This window comes from Rutilus rutilus (genome assembly GCF_951802725.1).
Source record: "Rutilus rutilus genome assembly, chromosome: 15".
In the NCBI taxonomy this organism is placed as follows: Eukaryota; Metazoa; Chordata; class Actinopteri; order Cypriniformes; family Leuciscidae; genus Rutilus; species Rutilus rutilus.
In genome coordinates, this window is record NC_140220.1 from 1,784,868 (window position 1) to 1,812,481 (window position 27,614).

Consider the following 27,614-nt stretch of genomic DNA (forward strand, 5'->3'; position numbering starts at 1 on the left):
TGGAATATGTGTCACAAGGGATACTTTTTTGGTCTTTTAAAAAGCTTGATGCTGGTCGCTATTCACTGCCATTATATGGACAAGAGCAAGCACTTCATTTAAAAGAAAAAAAAATGTTCTCCTTTTGTGGTCCGAAAAACAAAGAATTATTTTGTTATTTTATATATATTACTGCATTATTAGAACAACATCAGGGTGAGACATGACTTAATTTTAGTCCATTTTAGTCCAGGGTGAACAATCCCTTTAAGTTTAATAAGCATTTATTTCTTTGGGTATTTTCAAAAGCTGATGAAAAAAAATTTAGGGAAGTTCTTACCGCAACTGCCTTTGCCAGAACATCGCGGACCTTCAACTCATTCAGGCCAATCTGGCGATCAAGAAGGCCATTGACTATAGCATTGATGTTGGAAATGATTCTTTGAATCTCAGATCTGACATCAGACTTCAATTCAGCCTCAATCTTTTCATTCTCTGAGAATAGATATTTTGAGAGAGATAATTCAATAGAATTATACTGCCATTGAATGGCAAACTGAGATTGAAATTTAAACTGCACAATTGGTTATCTAAATTTGATCGGATAACCACAATCAGACAGTTAATTATGACAGGCCATTTGTACTGGACATGTACCATATTTCAGGATGAGTGTTTGAACAGAAGTCGTCTCTGGGAGTTTTAGGTCACTCTCAATTTCCAAAGTCGACTTCTCACCATGCTTCAGTTTTGCAGAAACTTTAGATTCAAGCTGAAGAGAATCGATAAGCAACTCTGCAGAGATGCTGTACTGCTGTCTGTTTAATATCACTACATTTCTGGCCTCATGGGATGTTCCTGTTAGAAAGCAAAATACAAATGACGGTTATTTTAAATGTGGATGTTTTCTCTTTTTTTCCAGTTAGGTATTTTGTTAAGCCGTCTCTAACCTTCAGCCTTCAGGCTAAATGTGACTTTGTCTGCCTCATCCTCGTAGGCATAGCTGATGCTGGCAGTATACCCTGTGACCTCTTCAGATGGATGGAGCTCAACAGCAAATCTAAACACAGACGAAGTATGGATGAAATGTTTGAGAAAAAGGAATATTTTGATATCAGAATATAGATGATTTTCACCTACTTGCTGTCACCAGTGAGAGGAAAGTAAGGGGCAGCATCGTTTGACGTTGCATCAGGATACTTCAGGACTGTACAGTACTTCAGTCCAGGGAAAAAAGCAGTGCATTTATTCATATTAATATACTCGCCCTTGGCAGGAATGGGCTTAGCCTTGGCACCAACCACAGACACCAGAGAATTGCTATAGATGGGGGAAAATAACAGCATTTAATGTATGAAAAATAATTTGACTTGTTTTAAGGGCTGCAAGATTAATCATATTTTAATTGTGATCACAATTTCTGCTTGTCTCTATTAATGAAGCATAAACGCAGTGATGTTGGCCCGCTGGTTATTTATCCTAAAAACATTTATTTCCATTATCTTGCACTGGTTAACAAGCCTCGAAGAGCTTTCATGCTTGCAGATGCCAAGGGTTTAAATCCCCCAATCAGAGCTTTTCTATTAAATCAATACATTTTCTGCCAAGTGTTTTACTTAATTTTCCCAACCTGGCTTTCTTTGGGTTGGAAAAAAAACCTGCTGATGTTCTAAAAAACTATGAAAGCTTGTTTCCGCCATGGAATAAAAAAGGTAATTGCAACTTTTTATAGTCATGTACAGTGCAGCATTGTCTAGAACAAAATTAATTTCAACCTGCATTACATATGACTTGGGATGAAAGACAGGACCTTTTTCAGAGTGGTCCCAGTAGTGTTTATTGAACAGATGACTGGTGCTTTCTTAATCTGGTGTAACCCACATTAGTTGTTAACTGAGAGCATTGCATACATGGCCATGCAAGAAACAGCCCTTATGAGTTCTTGAAGAGTGTGCAATTTCACAAGACTTGTTATTTGGTCTTAAGTAATAGTTGTCCTCTAATAATTGAATTCAAGCATAGTTTAGAGAATGAATGCTTTGGTAATGAAACCCAGTTTTATTTGTATAACCATTTCTTACCCACCCGGGACAACGGTGATGACCGCAGGCAAAATAATTGTGTTGGTGAAGAGAGACTTAAACGGATCCTGTTCTTTTCTGACAAGACTCATATTACAATAAATGTGCATGTTTCAATGATTTTGAGGTATATTATTGCTTCAATTTTAGGTCTAGTCTGCACCTTGCTACCTTGGCATTCATGTTAAACTGATCCTCAGCAATAAGCTGCTCTTGTAACTCGTTCCAGTGACTGTCCAGTGTATAAGAGATGGTCAGTTTGTGGTAGTGGTGGCTAGAGATGTTACGCTGCCTCGATTGAGCCTGGATTCAGTCCGTCTCCTGGGTGGAAGTGATCCAGCTAGCAGTCCTGTGGGATCCACACCTTTCTTTGCTATATACCAGTTCCCTGTCACTGCATGTGGCACAAGCATGATGGTGAGTAGCTGCTTGTGGTTTTGGTCTGCATGGCTTAGAATGGATTGGACGTTAAAATTTTTACTATTTGCAGGAGGACAGTGGATATGTGGTGTATGAAAACAGAATGACCTCCTCATATGAAGTGGGTATCGGACCACTTGGTTCCATTACAAGGGACAGCCATTTTGAGTAAGTGATGTATGCTTTATCATAAATGTGAATCATTGGCAAATGCTACAAGCTCACTGTTTGTCGTCCAGGCTTCTCTTCCAGTGTAGGTACTCTGGTACCTCTGTGGAAGCTCTGGTTGTGGAGGTCAACACCGTTCCTCCACCTCCACCAGTAGCTGCTCCTGGACCCCTCAGGGTGGAGCTTAGACTGGCAAATGGTCAATGTGTCACCAAAGGCTGTGCAGAAGGTAAGTGTTGGTCCCAAGTATGCCTTAAGCCTTTCTAAAACTCCAGTTTCTAGTTAAACACTGCATTCTTCCTCAGGGGACGAGGCGTACACGTCCTACTACAGTGATGCTGATTATCCAGTTACAAAAGTCCTGCGGGAGCCTGTGTATGTTGAAGTGCACATTTTGGAGAGGACCGACCCCAACATTGTCCTGATGCTGGGACATTGCTGGGCGACGTCAGCTCCCAGTCCACTCAGTCATCCCCAATGGGACCGGGTAAGGCAAGTCTTTATCTATCTAGTTTCTAGTTCTGATTCCCTCTTTGCCTTTCAGATGCCCTTACCAGGATGATCGTTACCTGACCGCATTGGTTCCAGTGGCTGGATCATCTGGTCTTCAGTTCCCGACCCACTACAAGCGCTTTGTTGTGAAGATGTTCACATTTGTAGATCCAGCATCACTGGCTCCTCTGCAGGAAACCGTATGCTCTGCAGCCTTACCTCAAGCCTTAATATTAGTGCTTTTTACAGTGAATTCTATGGCTTAACCCTTTTCCCCTCTGTTAGATCTTCATCCACTGTAGTACAGCGGTGTGCCATCCCTCCTCTGGCTCCTGTGAGCAAAGTTGCACTAGGAAAAGTGAGTGCTTGCTGTAAGTTGCACTTCCTGCTCAGCTACTGTTCGGACGCTCTTGCTTACTGCTCCGCGCTTTGCTCTATCGCTTTTACATTTTATCTCCTATTTTTTCTATATTTGATTTCCTTTATTTGATTTCCTTTTATCACCTAATTTTAACTTCAGCAAATCAGCACAGTGCTCATACGACAAAGTTTGGATTACTACAAAAACTGAGAATTCTTTTACCCGACCAGCTTACATACCGGGAAAGGAAAACACAACTGCCTACAAGGATAAGAGAAAATGCCTCTTCTGGAATCTACTTGCTGCACTAACTGCCACAGACTTTTACAAAGGATTGCAGTTCTAGAAACAAAGTTATTTACGGGACCACCAAACCAGACGGAGCACACAACAGAGCTTCGTCATGGACACCCACAGCATACCGGTGAGTCCCATGAAACTAGTACTCCTCGACAGGTAGAGAAACAAGCCGATCGACTTACTAATCGATGGCACAAACAGGGAGCTAAACCCAAAGGCACTCGAGACATCAGATTGTCACGAGCATCACATATTACCGCAGTAGCATCCTCTACCCCAGATACAGCTCTGACAAGGATTGCAAACACTGGCCTCCTACCACCGCCTATACATCTTGAGAACAGATTTGAAGTACTAATGAATGTAAATGAGGAATCCACAAATGTGATGAATGTGATCGAACACAGACTGAATGGGCCAGTAGCTAACACTGATGCTAACTGGCGCTCAAGGTCGAGCAGACAGCGGCACTCAGCTCAGCGCGCAGCCGAGCCCAGGACTCTGATAGTGGGGGACTCCATAATCAGAAACATTAGCAACAGGGATACAACTACGTGCTGCCTTCCACAAGCAACAACTTCTGATATAAACAGGGAACTTCAGAACATTCTGATGAAACATAAGACTGCAAATCGACTCATCATACATGTGGGGAAGAATGATATTCATAAAGAGCAGTCAGAACTCCTTAAGAAGGATTTCAATGAACTTTTTGAAACACTTAAAAGACTGAAAGTTCAAACATTCATCAGTGGACCTCTCCCAGCAAGAGGAACAAACAGGTTTTCACGGTTGCTTGGGCTAAATACATGGCTGCAAAAAACCTGCAATATAAAAGCAGTAAACTTCATTGACAATTTCAATCTTTTCTGGAGTCAACGACAACTGTTTCATCGGGATGGCCATCACCCAAACAAACTTGGTTCAAGAGTGTTAAAGGACAATATCTACTTCTCCCTAAATCATCCTTCTGCGGTTTGTGCCAATCCACTCAATCTGAATGGCACACACACACCTGGACACAGTATGAATGACCACGGGACTTCACTTCAGCAGCAAAATGGACATGATAACACCACTCCGCCACAACAACCTCTGCTCACGGACACAATCTCAGCTGAGCCCTGCCCACAGAGCTCACCACAGACAGCCATATCAGAACTGCTTGAAGATTCAGCACCCAAGGACGACTTCCTGGAAAACAGCCAGGGAAGCCAGGACAGCATATTACAGCCTCCTATAACACCAGAGCAACAGCCCCTTTCACCAGACACTTTCTCCCTCTCCCCTGCAACGCCACTACTCTGCTTCTCACAGAAAATGGAAGAACTGGTGCATGCTGGAACCAGACTATCCCACTCTTTTGCTGCAAGCCCCCAGATACCAACTAAAAAAAGACAGGCACCACTACCACCAAAGCCTGCGGGCCCAGCTCGCCCTCCCCCTCCTCCTGTGAGAGCTCTTCGGCCTCTGCCACAACGCCAGGGCCCACACCCTCCTCCATCTGCTCGAGGTGAACCAAAAACAACTGATACCAGCTCTCAGTGATATGTGTCGGGTGCCCGCTCTGATAACAGTAACTTTCTCAAATGTTTACAAAACAAGCGGGAACCCAGTGTGCCTGTATCTTTATCTATTGCTGTTCTATTACATGATAGAAAGTCTAAGGCCTTCAATAGCCGTACAGCAAACCCAACTAATCTGGTGCCTATTACACGTCAAACTAATATTGCTGTGGGGAAAAGTAAGTCTGTTAAGTTAGCTCTTTTAAACATTCGCTCACTTAAAAATAAATCACTTCTAGTCAACGACTTAATAACCACAAACAACCTGGATTTTATGCTTCTAAATGAAACCTGGCTAGAAGACAGCTACAGTGCAACAATCCTCAATGAAGCAGCCCCTCCTAACTTTACTTTTATGAGTGTCTGCAGAGCTGTTAAGAGAGGTGGGGGTCTAGCTGCTCTTTTTAAAGATATCTATCAATGTAAGCAAATATCATTTGGGAATTACTTGTCTTTCGAATATCTGGGTATTGTGTTAAAAGGTGCTCCACGCATTTTACTTTTCATTATTTACAGGCCTCCAAAATACTCTCCAGCCTTTGCTGAGGACTTTACAGAACTGTTATCAACAATTACCTCAGAGTTTGACTGTTTTGCCATTGCTGGAGATTTTAACATCCATATAGATAATGGAGAAAACAATATGGCAAAAGAAATCAAAACTGTTTTAAAAACTTTTGATCTGACTCAGCATGTACATGGACCCACACACAATCGTGGACACACTTTAGATTTACTTATCAGTAAGGGTCTAAACATTTCATCGATTGTTATTAAGGATGTAGCACTGTCTGATCATTTCTGTATTTTCTTTGATATATTGATCTCTCCTGCCACTGAAGCGAGAGCTGTGTCTGTCAAGAAGAGATGCTTAAATGAGAACACTAGTGTCCTATTTATGAAGGCTATATCCTTAACACCAAGCATATCTGCAGACTCTGTTGATTTTCTCCTTGATTCTTTTAACTCAAAAGTTAAAGGTGTAATTGATGATATTGCTCCTGTTAAAGTCAGGAAGAAGAGTGGCAGACAAAAGGCACCTTGGAGAAACTCAACAGCAGTGCAAAATATGAAAAGACAATGCAGAAAAGCAGAGCGCATGTGGCGGAAGACAAAACTTGTAGTCCATTATAACATCTACAAAGACAGCCTTCATGCTTTCAATATGGAACTAGGCAAAGCTAGACAGACTTTCTTCTCAAATATTATAAACAGCAATTTAAACAACACACGCACTCTTTTTGCTACTGTAGAGAGACTGACAAACCCCCCAAGCCAGATTCCCAGTGAAATGCTCTCAGACAGCAAGTGCAGTGAGTTTGCTTCTTTCTTCTCTGAGAAAATCAATAATATCAGAAAGGTGATCAGCACATCCTTAAGTTGCGCTGGGGTCAGACAGATCAAACCACCTGAGAAAGTAGTTACTATGTCTGATTTCAAAGAAATTGATGGCAAAATTTTGGAAGAAACCGTACAGCACCTTAAAACATCAACCTGCGCTCTTGACACACTTCCCACATCGTTTTTCAAAAGTGTGTTAAACAGTTTAGAAGCAGATCTTCTAGAAGTGGTAAATGCTTCACTTCTCTCTGGGAGTTTTCCAAACTCCCTAAAAACTGCAGTTGTCAAGCCCCTCCTGAAAAAGAGCAATCTGGATAAGACCATATTAAGCAACTATAGACCGATCTCAAATCTTCCCTTCATAGGCAAGGTCATTGAAAAAGTTGTCTTCAATCAGCTGAACAAATTCTTATGCTCGAATGGATACTTTGACAATTTTCAATCTGGTTTCCGACCGCACCACAGCACAGAGACAGCGCTCATAAAGATAATAAACGATATTCGCTTAAATACTGACTCAGGCAAATTATCAGTGCTGGTACTACTCGACCTCAGTGCTGCATTTGACACTGTCGATCACAACATACTTCTGGACAGGCTGGAAAACTGGGTGGGGCTTTCTGGGATAGTCCTAAAATGGTTCAGGTCATACTTAGATGGGAGAGGTTATTATGTGAGTATAGGAGACCATAAGTCTGAGTGGACATCCATGACATGCGGAGTCCCTCAAGGCTCAATTCTTGCACCACTCCTGTTCAACCTGTATATGCTCCCAATGAGCCAAATAATGAGAAAGAACCAAATTGCTTACCACAGCTATGCAGACGACACACAGCTCTACTTAGCCCTATCGCCTAACGATTACAGCCCCATTGACTCCCTGTGCCAATGCATTGATGAAGTCAACAGTTGGATGTGTCAAAACTTTCTTCAGTTAAACAAAGACAAAACTGAAGTCATTGCGTTTGGAAACAAAGATGAAGTTCTCAAGGTGAACGCATACCTTCACTCTAGGGGTCAAACAACTAAACATCAAGTCAGGAATCTTGGTGTGACACTAGAGTCAGACCTTAGTTTCAGTAGTCATGTCAAAGCAATAACTAAATCAGCATACTATCATCTGAAAAATATAGCAAGAATAAGATGCTTTGTTTCCAGACAAGACTTAGAGAAACTTGTTCATGCTTTCATCACCAGCAGGGTGGATTATTGTAATGGACTCCTCACTGGCCTTCCCAAAAAGACCATAAGACAGTTGCAGCTCATACAGAACGCTGCCGCCAGGATTCTGAGCAGAACCAGAAAATATGAACATATCACACCAGTCCTCAGGTCTTTACACTGGCTCCCAGTTAAATTTAGGATTGATTTTAAAGTATTATTACTGGTATATAAATCATTCAATGGCCTAGGACCTCAATACATTGCAGATATGCTCACTGAATATAAACCCAACAGATCACTCAGATCATTAGGATCATATCAGCTAGAAATACCAAGGGTTCACTCTAAGCATGGCGAGTCCGCTTTTAGCTATTATGCCAGCCGCAGCTGGAACCAGCTTCCAGAGGAGATCAGATGTGCTCCTACTGTAGTCACATTCAAATCCAGACTCAAAACACATCTGTTTAGCTATGCATTTACTGAATGAGCACTGTGCCAATGTTCGTCCGACTGTTTGTACTGTATTTTATTTTGTATTCTTCTAAACTGTTTTAACTATTCTTATTTCTTTTTATTATTTTAATTTCTTCTATGTAAAGCACTTTGAATTGCCATTGTGTATGAAATGTGCTATATAAATAAACTTGCCTTGCCTTGCCTTGCCTAAGTTGACTTCAGGAATCGTGAGAATTTGGTATTTAAAATGCTCACTTCTATTTTATTTATTTTTAAGGAAGAGACACTCACATCAAGACCGTCTCTAGTGGGCAAACTGTGGTGTCTAGTGGAGAAGTTAAACTGGTCATGTGAATTTCGATTTATAAATTGCATGAAATCAACAGTCTCTTTGGTATTGATTTTTCAACTGGAGTTGGATATTTCATGACTCTTATTTATTGGGCCACACTACTAAACCATAGTTGCAATTTTGCTGTAGCGTTGTCTATTTCGACTGGGGTGCTTGACTTGAATTAAACAAGCCAACCTTCTGCCCAAACCATTTAACTGAACTACTTGCCAACTGCTTGATTACTCGTCAAGCTCCAGTTGCTAACCTGGGCCCCATGCTTCTGTATAGCTCAATATTTTGTTGCAGGGTGCAGACTTTTCTCGCAGTTCCTTTTACAATTCTTTTCTTGCAATTACCAGTTTCTTGCAATTCTGAGTTTTAATTTCACAATTATGATTTACAGAGTCATAATCAACTTATCTGGCAAATAAATTCTGCATGAGTTGACTTTCTCTTGGTCAAATGAAAGTGCAATAATTCTGATGAACTGTAAAAATTTCAAATGAGTAATCATGATTAACAGTTTAACCATTATATCAAGCCCTACTCCCTTTTATGTGAAGGGCTTTTAAATCCTTTATGCATTGATAATCCAGTTTCACTTACGTGACGCTAATGAGCTCAGTTGGCCCATGAGGAGCTGGAATGGAGAGCTTGAGCTGGCTGCCGGTCACAGAGGGCTTCGCTCTAACACTGCTCTCATGATAGATGTTCGTGTGCATCTCCAGACCACAGTGAACGTAATCGGGGAAGTGAGTCCCAATCTCAGTCACAAACTCAATGCCAGCAGACAGGGTCAAAGCAAATTCCTTCTGTGGTGTAGTCATTAATTCATGTTAGTATACTACCAGTCAAAAGTTTGGATAAAGATTGTTTTAGCATTTATTTGATTAATAAAAAAAACAAAAAAAACATAATTTATAAAATATTATTACAATGTAAAACAGCTGTTTTCTATGTGTGTGTATATGTATGTATGTGTGTATATATGTATATGTATATACATATATACACACATACTTCCGGTGGCGCTGCTCTGCTCTGCAAGCGACTCGGGCGTGTTTGCTGCTTTTTTAATTAGTTTTATAAGTAGTTTTTACTAGCTTATTTATTTTATCTTTTTCTGATCGTGTGATCGATATGGGATTCTATGGCGACATGTGCTCGGGACGCCGTATTTGTGGACTCTTGTTTCTGCTCTTGTGGATAATTCTCATATGCTTGCTGACACCTGTAATGGGCGCCACGGACTCTCTATGTATCTCCTACACCAGAGATATGCTTTTGTCACTCCGCGATGCAGGATTTACGCTTTCCGCAGACCTGCCTGAAGCGATTAAACTTCAGCCTGAGAAGCGCAGAAAGCAGCGGAAGAGAGGCAGGCGAGGGGGGGTAAGACAGAGACTCAGACGGAGGAAGAACCGGCCACCTTTACCCTCCATGATATTGTGCAACGCCAGGTCACTTGGGAATAAAATGGAGGAGCTTCAGATCAACACCAGAGGCTGCTTTGAGTATCGGGATTCAAGTCTAATGGTGTTCACGGAAACCTGGCTCCATAAGGGTATTCCTGACTCGGCGGTTGAATTAGATGGGTTCTCTCTCATTCGGGCTGACAGAACTGATCTATCGGGGAAAGACAGAGGAGGCGGACTGTGTATGTATGTGAGTAACCGGTGGTGCACACAGTATACAGTGAGAGAGACAACTTGTAATCCTAACATCGAACTCCTCTGTGTTAGCCTAAGACCATTTTATCTCCCTAGGGAGTTTGGAAATGTTGTCATTTGTGTGGCATATGTCCCACCAAGCGGGAATGCAGCGAGAGCTGCTTCCCTCATTGCTGACTGTGTCCATCGTCAGCTTCAGCGAACTCCGGGTGCCCCCGTTTTTATCTTGGGTGATTTTAACCACTGTAAATTGGAGCCATCGCTCCCTGGCTTTGAGCAATATGTCACATGTAAAACACGTGACAATAAGACCTTGGACAAATGTTATGGCAGCATCAAAAACGCTTACACTGCCAAACCTAAGCCACCATTAGGAAAATCTGATCACAACACCGTATATTTAATTCCAACTTATAAATCTGTGTTTAAGCAACATAAACCACAGACAAAAACAGTGGTTGTGTGGTCAGAAGACAGTATAGAAACACTAAAAGGATGTTTTGTTTGTACCGACTGGAGCATCTTCCAAAGTAAAAACATAGATGATGCTACGGAGTCTATAACTAGTTATATCCTTTTTTGTGTTGATAATGTTGTGGCAAAAAAAGACATCACTGTGTACCCCAACAACAAGCCATATATAACGAAAGAAGTGAAAGAGTGTATTAACAGGAAAAAAACTGCCTTCAGGAACAGTGATCGGTTGCAATTGAAGACTGTACAACTAGAACTTAATCAGCTGCTAAGGGTGGCCCGAAGGCGACAAAAAAATATTATAGAGGAAAGTTTTGCTGCATCAAACTCCAATAGACTGTGGGATTCAGTGAAAGCTATTACCAACATGAGAACTAGCATGAGACCTTTTATTCTTACGGACGAACATCATAAAGCGAATGAACTAAATGAATTTTACTGCAGGTTTGAAACGGAGGACCATTCTCAGGAGTGTAACTCCTTGCTGGGGTCTATACGATGTGATCCAGAGAACAAACCTAACATAGAAAAACATATGGTACAGTCTGTCTTTAAACAGGTGTGTGCCAAAAAGTCAACTGGCCCGGATGGCATTTCAGCATTCCTGTTAAAAACTTTTTCAAATGAATTGACCCCAGCCTGGTGGCCTGTTTTTCAACAATCTGTATGCACACACACTGTTCCCAGCCTGTGGAAAAAATCTATTATTACACCTATTCCAAAAAAATCATGTCCAACGGATGATAACGACTATAGACCAATAGCGTTAACATCTGTTGTAATGAAATGTTTGGAAAAAATTCTAGTTCCTCTGCTTAGAGCCGATACTGACCCCCTGCAGGATCCTTTACAGTTTGCGTACAGGTACAGGAAAGGTACAGATGACGCGGTTAACAGTATTACGCATTTGATTTTAAAACACCTAGAGGACAGCAAAGCTTATGCACGCTTGCTCTTTGTAGATTTTAGTTCTGCTTTTAACACGGTCCAACCTCATCTCCTGATTCAGAAGATGAGTCAGTTGAATGTTAACCCTTTTTTGATTAAATGGTACCATTCCTTTTTAACCAGCCGTACCCAGGTTGTAAGGGTCAATAACACCCTATCAGATTCTAAATTAACACACATAGGTGCTCCTCAGGGCTGTGTGAGTTCGCCTGTTCTTTTTACAATCTATACTAATGACTGTGTGAGTTTATACACTGGAAATTACATTTTTAAATTTTCAGATGACACAGCCATCTTGAGCCTACTGTTCAAAGACTCTGATCTATCTCTCTATCACTCTGAGATTAAGAACTTTGAACAGTGGTGCGATTCCAGCAAATTGATTTTAAACGTTAAAAAAACAGAAGAAATAGTGTTTGACCCCAGAGCAGTCGGCGACCACAGTCCTGTTGTTATCCATGATACTCAAATTAAACAGGTGTGCTCATATAAGTATCTTGGCATTTACATTAATAACACGCTCACATGGCAGGTTCATGTTGATAATTTATGCACTAAACTTCAACAAAGACTTTACTTCCTGAGGAGACTCAGGCTGTATGGTGTCAGTAAAAAAATTATGACTGTATTTTACCAGGCCGTGCTGGAGAGCCTAATCAGGTATGGGATCCAAGCCTGGTACGGTAACCTTTCTGTACAGTTAAAAAACAGACTTTCACACACTATTAAAACTGCCATGAAAATTGTGGAATGGAAAGACCATCCATCGCTTCAAACATTGTACGAGCAGTCTGTGTATCGAGGGGCTCACAGAATACTGGCGGATCCCTCCCACATTCTTTATTCTGAGTATGTTCTTCTGCCTTCAGGCAGAAGATATAGAGTTCCCAAATGTCGACTTAACCGATTTAAATACTCTTTTGTGCCTGCCTCCATTAGAATCCTGAACGATAAGTTTTAAGTCTGAGTAAATGTGAGCGTTACTGGTTAACACTGTTTATTTTATTTTATACTGTTTATTACGTATTAGTGTGTGTGATTTAAAAATGCAGCATTCACATTGTGCCCAAGACAAATTTCCCTAAGGGGACAATAAAGTATATTGTATTGTATTGTATTATATATATATAGTAAACTTTAATTAGGGGCCAAGCCCCTATTGTCATTTTTATTTTTCTTATTCCTCCCGAAATGGGAGTCTATGGCAGCCCAATTAACAGAATGTAGGAAAATTATGAAATTTGGCACACTTGGTTGGTAAAGAATAGTAATTGGACCAACTTTGGAGTCTCTAGGACCAACTCTATAGCGCCACCACCAGTTCAAAATTCTATTTTGAAATGGTTATAACTTTTGAACCTTTTGTTCTAGAAAAATGAAGTACACCTGATCACATTCAATATCTTACATTAAGACTCTGCCAATAACTTTGTTCAAAACTTGTCAGAAACTTAACGAGGTCAACTCAAAATTGGTTCAGAGGCTTTATCTTGGCTAAACTTTGATCAATTGAAACAAAAATTGGTTCTGAGGGACCATTCCAAATTTGGGAACAGCGCCACCTACAGGTCATGAGATCTGAAAAATGGCTATTTTTGCTCATATCTTTTGAACAGTTTATCAGAAAATCATAATCTTTGGTGTCTATGGATTCCTTGTGTCGTGACAGGATTGGATAAACCATGTGTCCACCATTTTGAATTTTGACATAAATTTGCGATATCTTTTAAAAAGGTTTACATATCTGCACTAAATTTGGTAGGGATCATCAAGGGTATGTCCTGAAGGTACCCGAGAAGTTTGAACACAGTGCCACCTTGTGTTCCAGAGATATACTCTTTTTTTTGCAAAAACACTTAACTTTTGAAAACATTGTTTAAAATTTGATTTATGCCATTATGTTTTGCCGATTCCGATGATATCTCATTTGTCATTTTCCAACAATGTGACTGTCCATCATAATCAAGCAAATGAAAAACTGTTGACAAATTTTGCTCAATTTTGTAAAAAATTGGCTCAGAAGATGTTTGGACCAAGGCGCACAGACCAGAACGGATTTTGATATTCACCACCGTTCCTGAGATATTTGTCTTCAAAGTTGACCTTGCTAATTGGTTAGCATTGCTAACCAGATGCCATTCTTTCTAATCTGGCTCTTCAGCTATCAGGTTAACCATAAATTACATTAGCATTAAACTATTTTAGCATGCTAATCTGGTTAACATGCTAAGTAATGCTGTTGTGTCCTCAGTCTCACACCGAAGGCTCTCCTCTGCAGTTCGGTGAGTTATTATCAACTGAGTATTGTAAGCTGCTAAACCCTGTGCCACGAGGTTTCCTTTCAGGTCGTGTGTTCGAATCCTGTATGGCACATGCCCAGGCTGCAAGAGGCACTGTGGCCATAAGTAGGGTTGCCAACCGTTCCGTATAATACGGAATCGTCCCGTATTTGACACATAAAAGTCTTGTTCCGTATTGAACTGATACGGAACGCACTTTGTTCCGTATTTTTGAGAATCGATTCAGTGCAAATCCATGACAGACACATAGCTTCTAATATATGTCAGACTATGAACGAACACATTTGTAGGCTATGATAAGAAAAAAAACCGACGGTGCGGCAGATACTAATTTCTCTCCGTTTGTATATGATCAGCGTAGCGTTTTTAACATCTTGGAACATCATCAGAGAATGCCCTTTTAATTGGTCGTTTCAGTCATTGTGAGTCACGTATCGTAGCAACGATGACGACAAGTGACAACAGCGGGAAATGTAAAAATGACTACCTCCGAGCAGCCGGCGAAAAAGAAAAGAGCACAAAAATATACGTATACAGTATTTGAGTGCAATATTTTTTATTTTCTTTATTAGCTGTTTTTTTTTATGTATTATTGTTTTGCACTGGAAAGAAAGTTAACTGTAATAGAAGTATAATTATATAAAGATATTTGCACTAAAATGTTGTCTAATTAAATGAATTTTTTTTTTTTTTTTTACTGGAAAGAACATTCTAGAAGTCTAATTCTATTGAATAAGTTCGCACAAGGCTACAGAAAATTGTTGTGTTTATTTTTCTTCAAATGCAGTCTAAGCCGATGAGTTTTGAATGTTATATGTTGTATTTGTTTAAGTTAAAAATAAAACGTATTATAAACTAAACAAATCCATGGTTCATTGTTGGCAAAATGATCATGATAGCCTTTTTATTTCACATCTATGTGGTTCAGTCTTGTATATTGATTAGGCCTACTTTGCTATTCTATAAATATATAGGCCTAATAAGTTGTATTATAATTTGCTGTAATGTATGAAATATATTTATCTAAATGTATCAATTAGTTTCCACAATATTCACCAAAAGTCATCATTATCTCCTCTCTCCCCCCCATTGAGCATCAATTCATCATATTAGAATGATTTCTGAAGGATTATGTGACGCTAAAGACTGGAGTAATGATGCTGAAAATTCAGCTTTGATCATAGGAATAAATTACATTGTACAATATATTTACATAGACAACAGCTTACATGAACACATCTTAGAGCACAATAGTAGAAATGCAAGATAATTTGTTGTTGACAATAACACGTGCACGACTGAAGTGTGTTGGACTCACCCTGACTGGATTAAAGCTCAATCCTCCTTTGACTCCAGGAGTAAAGGTACCAGACAGAGCCACTCTGAGTGGAAAGCCAGCTCCGGTGGGCAGATAAAACTCATTATCCATGAAGATGTAGTGAAGGAAAAGCTCGTTGTCGACACTTGAGAGCAGTCTTTTGAGGAACTATTTCAAAAATATAATGATGATTAGTAATGCAAAGAAATTTCGGTGACTGAAAATTTTTATTTTGGGCAAACGGTTTTGGAGGATAGAAATCATTGACCCAAACAGTGACGTTTAATTAGTGTTTCTCTAATGGTGTGTTCAGCGTCTATTTTGTTCCACAACATGGATAAACTACAACGGGTAAACATGTCAGCTGTGTGGATTAACATTGTAGTGCTGGATTAACAATGTCGGTTTCTCTTTTTTAATCGATACTGATCAGGATTGTCAAATTTTTAATGTGAGTGTGCGGAGGCGGGGACTAATTTGCATATTCATTATTCCATACTAAATGACGCAAGGGTGTTGAGTTACATTGAAGCTATTTTTAAGGCATGAAGAAATCATTTTCACAGGAATTTTTTTTTTTAAATATGTCATTTTGATTATCAAAGATGAGTTTTAAAGGATAAATAATTGACTTCACTTTAAATCTCAAGTTCAATCTTTTGGTCAATGCTTTTCTGTTGATGCATGAAGAAAACTTTACAAAAAATCTTTTGTAACACCTCCCACCTCTCTTCCTCTTTACTACTAGTTACTACCAAATAAACATCAATGACCATCAGAAAGAATGTTGAAAGATACTGAAATCAATCATGTCTCATGTAATCAATCAGTGTTTCAACCACGGAAAGACATCAATAAAACAGTTTGAGAACAATGTCACGTAGTTACATTTACCTCAGAAAAGCCATTCAATGACCATAAACTTGATAGTCAGCTAGAAAAATGCATTTTGATAAATATATGCACTATATTACATATTCATTATATTTTTACTTATCCTCTTGTCTTCATTATTTAACGTATGTTTGAATAAATCTGTCACGAAAACAAGTTTTAGTACAGCTACAGTTTACTTATATTTCAACAACAAATTGGAGTAGAAACATAATTGTGTTATTAAAAAGTTGATATAACAACTGTCTTGTTTGCATTACTAATTCTGATGACAGAATCCATGTGATGACAGCTGTGGTTGGTAAAGCTGTACTCACGTCAGTGGGGATCATCTTAAGGAGATTGTGAATCATCTTGCCATCTTTTGTATCAAGATACCCAAGTTCAGCACCCAGAAGCTTGAGGTACACCATTGCTTCAGGAGCATCCTGGGCCTTTAAGTCCTCGATAAGCTTGTTGACATTATGACTGATTTCATTGACTATGTTTTGAGAAGCCTGCAGGACACAGAAGAGATTGAGATTGGAATACAGCTGTAAAGAAATACATCCATTTGCAACTTTCACTACATTTAATACCTGTCTCTTCTTCCTATCGTTTCCCATGAACGGCAGCATGTTGTCTAAGACCTCATTGAGTTCGGCGGGCATCTTGTCGGTGGCATATAAGGTGGTCTTCATGATAGTATCTGGGAAGAATCCATCGTCACCAAAGAGAGCCTCCACAATGGGCTCAAAGCCCTTTCCCTCTATGCCAATCTGAAAGCAAGAATCAAAGACATTAGGGCTGCTTGATTATGGCAAACAGAATTTGGCAAAAATCAAACAGATTTCATAGGGCCATAATCAAGTAAATGTTGGACTTTTATTGACCTCTGTACCTCAAACAAGTCCATATCAAATCCCAAAGCATTCAAGGTCATTTCCAGCATGACCTCCCTTGGAAGTTCATTAGGAGATTCAAAGATCATGTTTCCCTCTAAAGATCCAAGTCTGTAGTACCGAGAGAGTTCGTTTGGTCCCATTAGCATTTCAATTTCATTGCCTTGAAAGGCCTCTCGAATCTTCTGTCTCAAGCTAGGGAGTAAACAAAACAAGATTACCTTTTCTTCTGAAAATTAGATTAGGTTCTTCCCATTAAATGTATTATTTACTCCAGGGTCTCTGGTGCTGTAGAGCTCAAGATGTTGCTGATATGAGAGATGATAAAGCTCTTGAACTGAGGATTTTCCTCAACAAGGAGAGCCGCTGTCAGTTGAGCGAGTTCAGCAGGCGTGGGGTTCTTCATCAAGATGAGATACGCCGCTACACGCTTCTGTACGGATGCGGCTCTGTCCAGAATAGCATGCATGAGCACCTCTCGGCCCTGTAAGAGCCATGAAATGACATTTAGACTAAGGCTGTGACATATATTAGAATAAAATCAATAACGCGATATGGCTTTAGTGCAATTGTCAATCGCGCATGCTGTGATTTAATTAAGTAAACATGTTCAACCAGTTTCAGAGTGATGTGCGTCATTTACACATGTTTACAACATGATACAGTGTTTCAGAGTCTCATTAGCTATTTCTACCCATCTATGTTTGGGATATTACTGGATGGAAACGGCAAGATGCAGATAGTACGTAAAAACGTATGCACTTATTGAGGTGGATACATTTTTTTCCAATAAGAAGACATGCGCATAAACTGTGATGGAAACACATTTACCTAATAAATCCCTTTATGTGCAATAAAAAAACTCAGGTGACTTTGCCTCCAGGGGATGTGATTGGATAACTTTACTAGCCAGTGGACCAATCGCATCGCAGAGTCTCAGAGGTTGGTTTGACCTGAAATGCCTGAGCCAAAGTCTGTCATAAGAATGATTTGGTTTAATTCCCTAGAAGCTTCTCACATGATTGCATTCACAAACAAAAGGAATCCGAACGCAAGATAACATGATATCATCAAGTCATTTATAATGTACGAAAAAAGAGTCATAGTTTCTTACCCAATTGCGGCCTTTTTATTACAAATATTTTGCTACAATTTCCCAGGAAGTGACGATTTTGTTTTCTAACACACACTGACAGCATAAGTTAAATTCGCAACTTTGTATGGAAACAAAGATAATTACCGTTAATCAAGATGTTCTGAGACTCTGTGAGCTGCACGCATGTAAATGAACATACTGCTTCACTCTGAAACCGGCAGCGCATTTATTTATTTGCCAGCAACCCATCAAAATCTTTTTTTTTATATTTTCTATGCAGATGAACTTCCCAACTAAATAACCCCAATCATTCTAGAATGATTCATTCTCTATAAATAGAACTATTAGAGTCATCGGGAGAAACTTCCTGCATTTTTTTCAATATATATCACAATATATATCACAAAATATCGCAATGTCAGTATTGTCCAATATTGTGCAGCCCTATTTTAGACTGACTTCAAACTCACCAAGAGCTGTGGGTTTATTTAACAGCTCACCTCTTCAGGTACAGGAATCTGTCTGTAGACCTGAACCGCGGCCTGTTGGACTGCAGGGGAGGCAGCCGGCTGCTTGATGCATTGAATAACAGACGACTGCAAAGCAGGACGTGCAGCTCCCAGTGCAGCCACCATGTTGCCAATGACCTGTAATAGACTTTTAGGGTAATCTAACGAGACCAATTTCATGATGTTTGGCCAAACCGTTCAGCAGTTATAAGCAAAAACTCAATTCTTCATTTCTCTTGACCAGTAGGTGGTGCTGTGCCACAAATGTGCAAGTACAATCAAGTCATAATTATGATGACATGTACCAAGTTTCGTCCCAATATGCTGAAGCATTGGAGAGTTATAACATAATGTCCATTTTGGCGTGTCAAATTCATTGTACAGTATGAGTACGATTTGGTCTATTAAAAATAATTTACAAAGTTTTTCCTTAAATTAATGCTCACATTACTCTGAAGCACAACAGTTATTTTACAGTGCTTGGCATTGGTCGAAAATAATTCAAAGAACGACTTTTTGATTGATCCCTTCTTATGGATTAGGATGTCAATAAAATTACCAAAATTACCTTGGTGTTCGTCAAAAAACAGACAGGAATTTAGCCTGGAACTTTTATGCAGATAAACCCAGACTTTCTTTAATCAGACAGCAATAAAATCACAGTCTAACTCCTGTAAATGTTGCGTCCCCATGAGAAACAATTACCATCCGAATAGGGCTTTGGTTGTAGAGTCTGAAGTTGAATTTATTAGCATGTAGGAATTTGTGTGAACATACCTTTAAAGAAAGAAAGACGTGTTCCTGGTCACCTGTGCAATCACCGATCTGTTCAAGGGCGTAATCAGCCACTGCCTGGATCTCACTGGTGACTCCATCGGTCTCAAAGAGCCTTGGGTCACACAAAGAATAAAGATGTTGTTTTGATGAAAAGTTCACTTGCATGAAACATGGACAACAGTCAGTGAGACAAAACTGTAATTTGTCTGAAAGTGTCTTTTCACATGGTTGCAAATTAAAAAAGTACTATATTTATGCATTTGGCAAACACTTATATCCACTGCATTCAAGGTAAACATTGCCAATCAAAATTTTGGAATAATAACATTGTGCATGCATTTCCTTGGAAAGGAACCCAAGATCTTGGCCAATCCTTAACTGTTTGAACTACAGAAATACTACCAATTGGTAAACTTCAACTCATATGTTAGTTGATGATTTATTTTTACCTTAATCTAAAGTTTACAATGGAATACATTACAACAGTTGTCCCTCACCTTCTCACAGCATTGCTGAGAGCGTAGTAGATGGGTTTGCTTGGCTTGAACTTTGCCATCGCCAACATTTCCTTCACAAGGACGCGGGAGGACCGGGGTATCATTCCCATGGCATATACAGCAGCGTCAATCTCAGCCGAGAACTTGTCAAAGGTCCTGAATATCTGCATGACAGCACTGCTGCATTCTGGTGTACCGCACTGTAGCAAAGCCTGGTACGTCAAAGACTGAGAGATTTCCAATGCCTCGGGAACAACAGCCGTCAAGGTTTCAGCTTCCATCTTGCGGATCACGGCTACGAGTTTGTGGGCCAAGTGGGCTCTCTTACGTCCATCGTTGGTCTTAGAAAGCCCAGCAATTTCCCTCAGAACAACAAGAGCGGCTTCTTTATCCTGGATGGGGCTTATGTCAACACTGCTGTCTGGATGGAGGGGTTTCATGTTGGCCATATCTGGAGGAACAGTGCATTTTGCATTCAGTTTGACATGCAAGCAAATTATGAACATTCATACCAAAGAGATGTTCTCTTACTGTGGTCAAAGACTCTGTCACTGTACTTAGCAACTCCCAGAAGGGTCAAGGCCTGTTTGCCAGTACTGACCACTCCATATTCTCCCCTGGTTGAGTCAAAGTCATAGAGACAAACATCAGTGTATGAGCATCCACGATACTTAATGTACATTTATGCATTTAGCAGAAGCTTTTATCCAAAGCATTTAAAGTCACCATGAAAGTCAAAATGGACAATTCTTATTTTTTATGGAATATCACCGTGTCACAGTATTTATTATAAATTATTTATCTGTGCACATCATTATTTTGTTAAATTCATGTTCCTCGAAATCTTGAATCAGAACTTCCTCTCCCTCTTGTGGCGACATCTTTTCTCTTCTCTGATGACGAGGGCGGGGCAACCTGTCACTCACATGCGATCAGCCAATAGCAAACCACAACCATCCAATCAATTCCCCACGGACAAAAAACAAAACAGCTAAATATTTCTTGTCTCATGACATTAAGTTATGAATTATTAAATGATTCAGGCTACATTTTCAAATAGGAACAGCAATTCAAGTAGTTTGAACCACTGGATTTTACTGTTATTAACATTTCTATCATAAAGCAGTGTCAAATATTGTTTAGGTACTTAGATCTTACCTCACACTATTTTAATGTAAAAAAAATGGAAGTAACATGCTGAAATTCATGTTAAGACATTGGCATTGATAGAGCTATGCACTACATTTACATGAGCTACAGGAATTTATTATTTCACTTACTTATGTGAAAAGAGCACAAGAACATGTTTTTCGGTACAAGTTCCAGAGGTCATGTGGTGCTGCTCATTATTAAACTTGTAGATGCAGGTCTGGTTGCTTCTGATCAGCTGAGCAAGAGGATGTTTCTTGGGAAGAGAGAAGGACAAACATTGGACATCTCAACCTACTCGTCTCCACTGGGTTTTAAACGGGTCATGACATGGATTTTTTTTATAGTTATAGGTTCCCTCTATAACTAACTGTCACGAAAGTTTAAGCCTTGCCAAATTAAATATTCAAGCACAAGAAGAAGCAAAAGGGAACTCCTTTCGTTACTCACGCGCTGTGAGGTATCAGTATTTTGGATCTGTGTATTATGTCTGAAAGTAGCCTAATATTTCTGCTAGATAAATATATATTTATGGCTGGCAGGTGTGGCAAAAAGGCTTGTCAGTAAAGAACCACTGATTGGCTAACATCATTGCATAGGAAAAAATATCAATGCTATTGCATGTGAGTAAATGTTTTGAAAATATTATCCATATGTAGTGTGTAATAGAGTTGTTTGTGAATGTAAAAGGTCTGCAAAGATCAAAGAGCAGATAAATGGAGTTATTGGGCCAGATTTACTAACAGCTTGCACCAGTGCAAACCCTCTTTTGGCGTTGAAAAAACTATATTCAAGATTTTCAAGACACGCAGAAATAAAATTGCGCTGAAAAGGCGTGGACAGGGTTATTTTTGCAGCTGGCCTTCGTTACTGTTACTGTTTGTATCACTGTGTATCAAGTGCTGAGAAAGAACTGAAATTCAGATATGCTAATGGTTTCTGACCAGTCACAACAGATTGGGCCGTCTGACCAATCAGAGCATTGGATGAAAGTAAAACTCAAAAACAAAATTAGCCACCTTTAAAATAGCATAATGGGGCACTTTAGTTCTAGGTCTCTGAACTCACCATGCCGGTGATGAGGGCGAGGGGACTGGTGTGGTCTTCGACTGGCCTGAACTTGTCACAATCGGACAAGTCTCTTCTAAGGGTGACTTCGGTGGCGACGTCCTCTCTAGTGTTCACGACATAGTCAGTTTTACACAGACCGTAGATGGTGGGCTGGAATAGAAACGGTCTGAATGTTAGAAGTGGATTTGACATGAGCGTCTTCCCATTCAAGAATGAAGTTTATCAAAGGAGCAGGGCTACACAATCCCGAAAACTGCCATTGCGGTATTTTTTTTTTTTTGTGATATATATTGCGCGATATCAAAATGCAGGAATTTGCTGAATGCTGAATGATTTAGGAATTTATTTTGAAGTTCTAAATAAAAGGTTATTGGAGTACGTTTTACAAGAAAATACGGTTTCAAAATTTCACGTTTAATTCAGTGTGTTATTTGAGGTTTCTTTGTTATTATTTGTGAAATTTACTGAGTGAAAATTGTTTAAAAGTAAATTCTACACTGTTTTTCTAGTGTTAAAAATATATCTTTTTTAAAAGTGCTCAAAAATAGAAATCTCTCTACTTGAGTTTTCATAGACCACATTCCCAGTGTTTCAATAAGAAATATATTAATGAAACTATTGTAAAATTTAAAAATAAAATAATAAAATACAATTTATTTTATTTTACAGTAAAATTACAATTCAAATATTTACAGCTTAATTTCTTCATTTTTAAACAGTCACCCACCAAGGTTTTATTTTGACGAGTTGCCGGCAAATAAAAATATGCGCTTCTGGTTTCAGATTGAAACTCAGCATTTGGTTCATTCACATGCTTGTAACCCCTGATATCAGGTGTAGATGACGTACTTCACTCTGAAACCAGTAACACATATTTATTTGTTTATCATAATTAAATTGCAGCCTGTGCGTTTTGACAAACGCAATAAGCCATATCATGATACCGATTTCATTTTGATAAATCGTGCAGCCCTGCAACGGACCATGTCTTTGTTCTTGTCCTCCTCAAGCACTGGGACAGCAAGAGCAGAGATGATTCCCCTCTTGATGTTGAGGATGTTTATCAGCTCGTCTTCCTCAGGGAAAAGCTTGATGTCATCGTCTCCCTCAACGGTGAACTTCAGAGGGCGTCTGAACAAAGAGAGACGACTCTGCTGAATATGACCATCTGATACCAGTGACTGAATTATAAGCCCTAGGACCGGTGCTGATTGAGATGATGATTAATGTAATTCCAAAACAGAATCTCCAAATGTTCCAAGGAGTCGGTACAAAAAAATCCAAAAGAGGGTCTAGAAACATCAAAGGGTAAATGATGTTTCCCAAAAAGGTAAATAAAAAAAAATCCCAAACCTTCCATGGGATAAAATAAGGACAACAAAATGAAAAAGTCAGATAATCAAACTGAGCAAATAAATCCAGAGAAAATCACAAGAGGAATTTACCAAAAGACTGGAGAGGTTGGTCTCAACATAACAAACACAAAACAGGAACAGAGCAACTTAAATACACTCACAGGAAATGAGGCACAGGTGAGAACAATAGCACATGATCAAATGGTGAGACACTAAAATGAAACACAATGAGAGCCTCTAGTCGCCAAAACTAACTCATAAACCTTACAAGTGTGAACAGTCCTTTACCTCTCCATGGCGGTTTTGAAGTTCTCCGCACCAGCAGCTGCTCTAAACACAGGCTTTCCATCTGCATCGACGTCAATCACTTCACTCAGTGTGCAGTCGGTGGTGCGCACAATGTAGCTGCATGTACCAGGAGCTGCAATCTCAACCTAATACGATATTCACACTGTTGCTGAAAAACCAGTAGTATCTTTAGAGTTTGATGTGGTGAAATGAACTCGTACTGTACCTTGCAGCTGGCCTTGGGACCGTTGACAGCCCCGTTCAAAGCATTCAAGGACTCTGTCTCATAGAAGTATTCATACTTGTTGAAGGGCTTGTATCTTTTGGCCACTAGACGAAGCAGAGCATCTCATTTAATACACATTATCCACAAGTGAGAAACTGCAGGAATTTAATATTGAATAAAGATCATTGCAACTGTAGGTTTTGCATATACAGTAGATTCTGCAGAATAATTGAGACATACTCAAGCATGGCGCTTCTTCGTCCTGAGCTTCTGCAATACAAAACAAATGCACATTACTAGACTGAAATAAAACTTGAGCGTTTGCACTGTAATTACATCTGTAGTCAGGGATGAAAATGTTCCAAAATACCAACTTGAATGTATGTGTAATCCTTTAGTGGTCCAAATACAGCACTTCTAGAAAACTACAGACTGGTATACGCTTTTCCATTCATTGCGAAGACATTTGAATGAGCTGGACAACAACAAGTCTAATTTCAAAAGCGGACACTCAACTGAGTCTGCCCTGCTCTCGGTTATTGAAGCTCTGAGACTGAAAAGAGTAGCTTCCAAATCCTCAGTTCTCATCTTTCTGGATCTGTCTGCTGCTTTTGACCACCAGATCCTCCAGTCAAATCATCAAGATAAAGGGCATCTCAGGAACCGCAGAACTCAGGAGTCCTTCAGGGTGTTGTGGAGGGGTGAGGTGAGGTGCCTCAGGGCTCAGTGCTGGGACCGCTTCTCTTCTGCATCTACATGTCATCACTGGGATCTTTCATTCAGAAACATGGTTTTTCCCATTACTGCTATGCTGATGACACACAACTCTTTCTCTCATTCCAACCAGAGGATCTGAGGGACATTTCTTGCTGGATGAAGTACCACAACCTTCAACTCAACCTTGTGAAGACAGAACTATAGTAGTCTCGGCCAACCCAACACTTCAGCACAACTTCTCCATTCAGCTATAGGCTCATCAACCTTAACTCCTCTCAGGACAGCCAGGAACCTTGTACTTGTGATTGATGATCAGTTGAACTTTACAGACCACATTGCTAGAACTGCTCGGTCCTGAAGAGTTGCCTTATTCAACATTAGGAGGATCAGGCCCTTCCTATCGGAGCTATACAACTCCTGGTCCAAGCTCTTGTTCTCTCCAGACTGGACTATTGTAATGCTCTCTCCTTCCAGCTTCACTGTCAAACCTCTGCAACTGATCCAGAATCCAGAAGACTGTCTTTATCGAGCCGAAGAGACGCACATAACTCCTCTCCTCGTAAACTTGCACGGGTGGTCAATCGCTGCTTGATTGATTCTATTATTCTCCTCATTTGTAAGTTGCTTTGGTTAAAAGCGTCTGCTAAATGATTAAATGTAAAGTTCTTTATTGCAATGGCATTCTAAAATAAGAAATACCTGCCTGAAAAAAGTATAATTAATTCAAAAGTTCTGATTGTAGTGCTTAGCACATCATAATTATTCTTATTTTTTTATCTCATAATAATGACTTATGTCATAATTATGACATAAAAATTCAAAATTATGACTTATGGGCAATTCCGCACAAAACTGTCACATCCATAACGCCAACTAAATACCATGGCATTGTGTTTGTCGTTATGGATGTGACAGTTTTGCGTGGAATTGGCCTTATGTCAATTTCGACTTTTTATGTCCCAACTTCGACTTGGGTCATAATTTACATAATTATGAGATAAATTGACTTTTCTCTTATAATTATGACTTGCATAATTATTCTGTACAATTATTATTATGACTTATGTCAATTGCAACTTTTTATGTCATGATTTTTACTTTTCAATCTCAAAATTCTGATTTATTAATGTTACAGGAGAGGCTTCCTCTCCACTTGCTCCAGATCACCAGAGGGAACTTTCACCAGAATATTGACTGTTGCTATTTGGACTACAAATCCCATAGGCCCTCATACCTGGGACTGATTACACACACCTGCAGTTCATCACACAAAAAGATTCAAACTTGTCTGAAGTTTAAAAAGTTTAAAAGTTTAAAAAAAAAAAAAAGTTTAAAATCATTGGTTCCCGTAAGCCAATCACATAACGTTTGGTTATGGCGTGTGTTATGCGCATGCTCAGCCGCATCTAACTTCCACTGTAAACACATGTGTGATGCGAAAACAAAACCATCGAGCGAAATATCAGAGTGAACATGGCTGTGAACGACTTTTGCAGATTATGTGAAGTAAATCTACGCATCCACGGTACAATCAGCGTCTACGTCACGGCTCTCAGCCCGCCCTCTGTTCGTTGATTGGCCGGCTGTTTTCAGGCCGGAGGAAAATGGGGAAAACTGTCGCTATCTCAGACTGAGTACAGAAGCGAACTGAAATTGAGCGGAAGTACGAAGTCTGACGTAGTCAGGCTACTGACCTCTTGCCTGTCCTCTGTTCTGTGAATGTTTGCTGCCTACCTCGACCTTGTTTGTACCTGTTTTCGACTCTGAATTAATAAAGCTGCAGATGGATTCTCAATCCGATGACTCATCATTACAATTAGTTGTAATTTCACATTTTTAGGTTTCACATAATTATATATTTTTTTACTTAACTTTTGACTCAAAACTAATATGAAAAACCACAATTATGAATTAGCATGTCAGAATTATGACTTTTTATGTCATAAGTTCGACTCTTATCTCATAATTATGACTTGCAAGTTTTTGCATTTTGTACTTTATATGTCATAATTACTTTGTATAATTATTATGACTTAGTATGTCAATTTCGACTTTTTATGGCATGATTTGACTTTTCAGTCTCATAATTATAAACAAGTATGTCATAATTTAGACTTTTCATCTCAAACTGTTTGTCATAATTAAGATTTACTAAAGCATGATTCTTTATCTCATGTGGCGGAAATGGGCTTCCATATGGATTTCATATGTATCCCTACAATGTATCCTTTTAAACTGGAAAAAAATATTCTCCGATATTTGAATTATTTAAACAAAGCAAAAATGATACACGGAATATTTAATGTGTTTTAAGGACAAATCTCACTTAATTTTAATATACATGTCATTTTGCATCTTTAGTAAATGTATTTTATTACTTATACTGGAAAAAATACAGAGAAAGAAAATCACTTTTTGTGAAATTTCGATTTGTGCTACTCAGAATGAGCGGCAGTAGAGATACTTACTGGACATGGCGATGGTCAAAAGCAGCAGAAGACGGAGCTTATTGTCGACCATGATGACTTCAGAACATTTCTTCTCTTCACAGCCTCAGTTTTCAGAACATTTATAGCAAAACAAACTCATGTGTGCAATGAGTGCTTGTTCGTTTCAGCCCTTACTCCAAAGTTCATTCATAGGCTGTGGCAGAATAAAGCTCAAACCGAGCCAAGTTTGAGATTGATTTCTCAAAGGGACCAAGAGCACAAACAGACATAGTTTACTAATAAACATTTGGCTCGCCTTTTATTTGCTCAGTTTGTTGTTTCAGTATATTATCT

At 39.3% G+C, this 27,614-nt stretch overlaps 2 protein-coding genes across 2 annotated transcripts in view; one reads left to right on the forward strand and one right to left on the reverse strand.

Moving 5' to 3' along the window:
• apobb.2 (apolipoprotein Bb, tandem duplicate 2) overlaps window positions 1-27,416 on the reverse strand; it is a 35,310-nt gene extending 7,894 nt beyond the window's left edge. Inside the window, exons 1-21 of the mRNA XM_084432340.1 lie at window positions 27,300-27,416; window positions 24,355-24,384; window positions 24,115-24,218; window positions 23,889-24,034; window positions 23,229-23,376; window positions 22,243-22,395; window positions 21,306-21,430; window positions 20,557-20,642; window positions 20,026-20,476; window positions 19,529-19,640; window positions 18,743-18,889; window positions 17,419-17,630; window positions 17,146-17,341; window positions 16,844-17,023; window positions 16,583-16,762; window positions 15,372-15,539; window positions 9,268-9,473; window positions 1,120-1,299; window positions 930-1,039; window positions 637-837; window positions 320-474 (exon numbers count right to left, since the gene is read on the reverse strand). Of these exons, the coding sequence (XP_084288466.1) occupies window positions 320-474; window positions 637-837; window positions 930-1,039; window positions 1,120-1,299; window positions 9,268-9,473; window positions 15,372-15,539; window positions 16,583-16,762; window positions 16,844-17,023; window positions 17,146-17,341; window positions 17,419-17,630; window positions 18,743-18,889; window positions 19,529-19,640; window positions 20,026-20,476; window positions 20,557-20,642; window positions 21,306-21,430; window positions 22,243-22,395; window positions 23,229-23,376; window positions 23,889-24,034; window positions 24,115-24,218; window positions 24,355-24,384; window positions 27,300-27,351 (3,342 nt within the window). The 5' untranslated portion in view covers window positions 27,352-27,416. The remainder of the gene's footprint in view (window positions 1-319; window positions 475-636; window positions 838-929; window positions 1,040-1,119; window positions 1,300-9,267; window positions 9,474-15,371; window positions 15,540-16,582; window positions 16,763-16,843; window positions 17,024-17,145; window positions 17,342-17,418; window positions 17,631-18,742; window positions 18,890-19,528; window positions 19,641-20,025; window positions 20,477-20,556; window positions 20,643-21,305; window positions 21,431-22,242; window positions 22,396-23,228; window positions 23,377-23,888; window positions 24,035-24,114; window positions 24,219-24,354; window positions 24,385-27,299) is intronic.
• Window positions 2,217-8,706, forward strand: LOC311304948 (zona pellucida sperm-binding protein 1-like). The gene is made up of 6 exons (XM_084432341.1): window positions 2,217-2,477; window positions 2,551-2,648; window positions 2,720-2,877; window positions 2,954-3,340; window positions 3,426-3,498; window positions 8,605-8,706. Exons 1-4 carry the CDS (start codon window positions 2,472-2,474, stop codon window positions 3,208-3,210), a joined length of 519 nt encoding a protein of 172 aa, XP_084288467.1. The 5' UTR covers window positions 2,217-2,471; the 3' UTR covers window positions 3,211-3,340; window positions 3,426-3,498; window positions 8,605-8,706.
• Window positions 27,417-27,614: the final 198 nt, after the last annotated feature.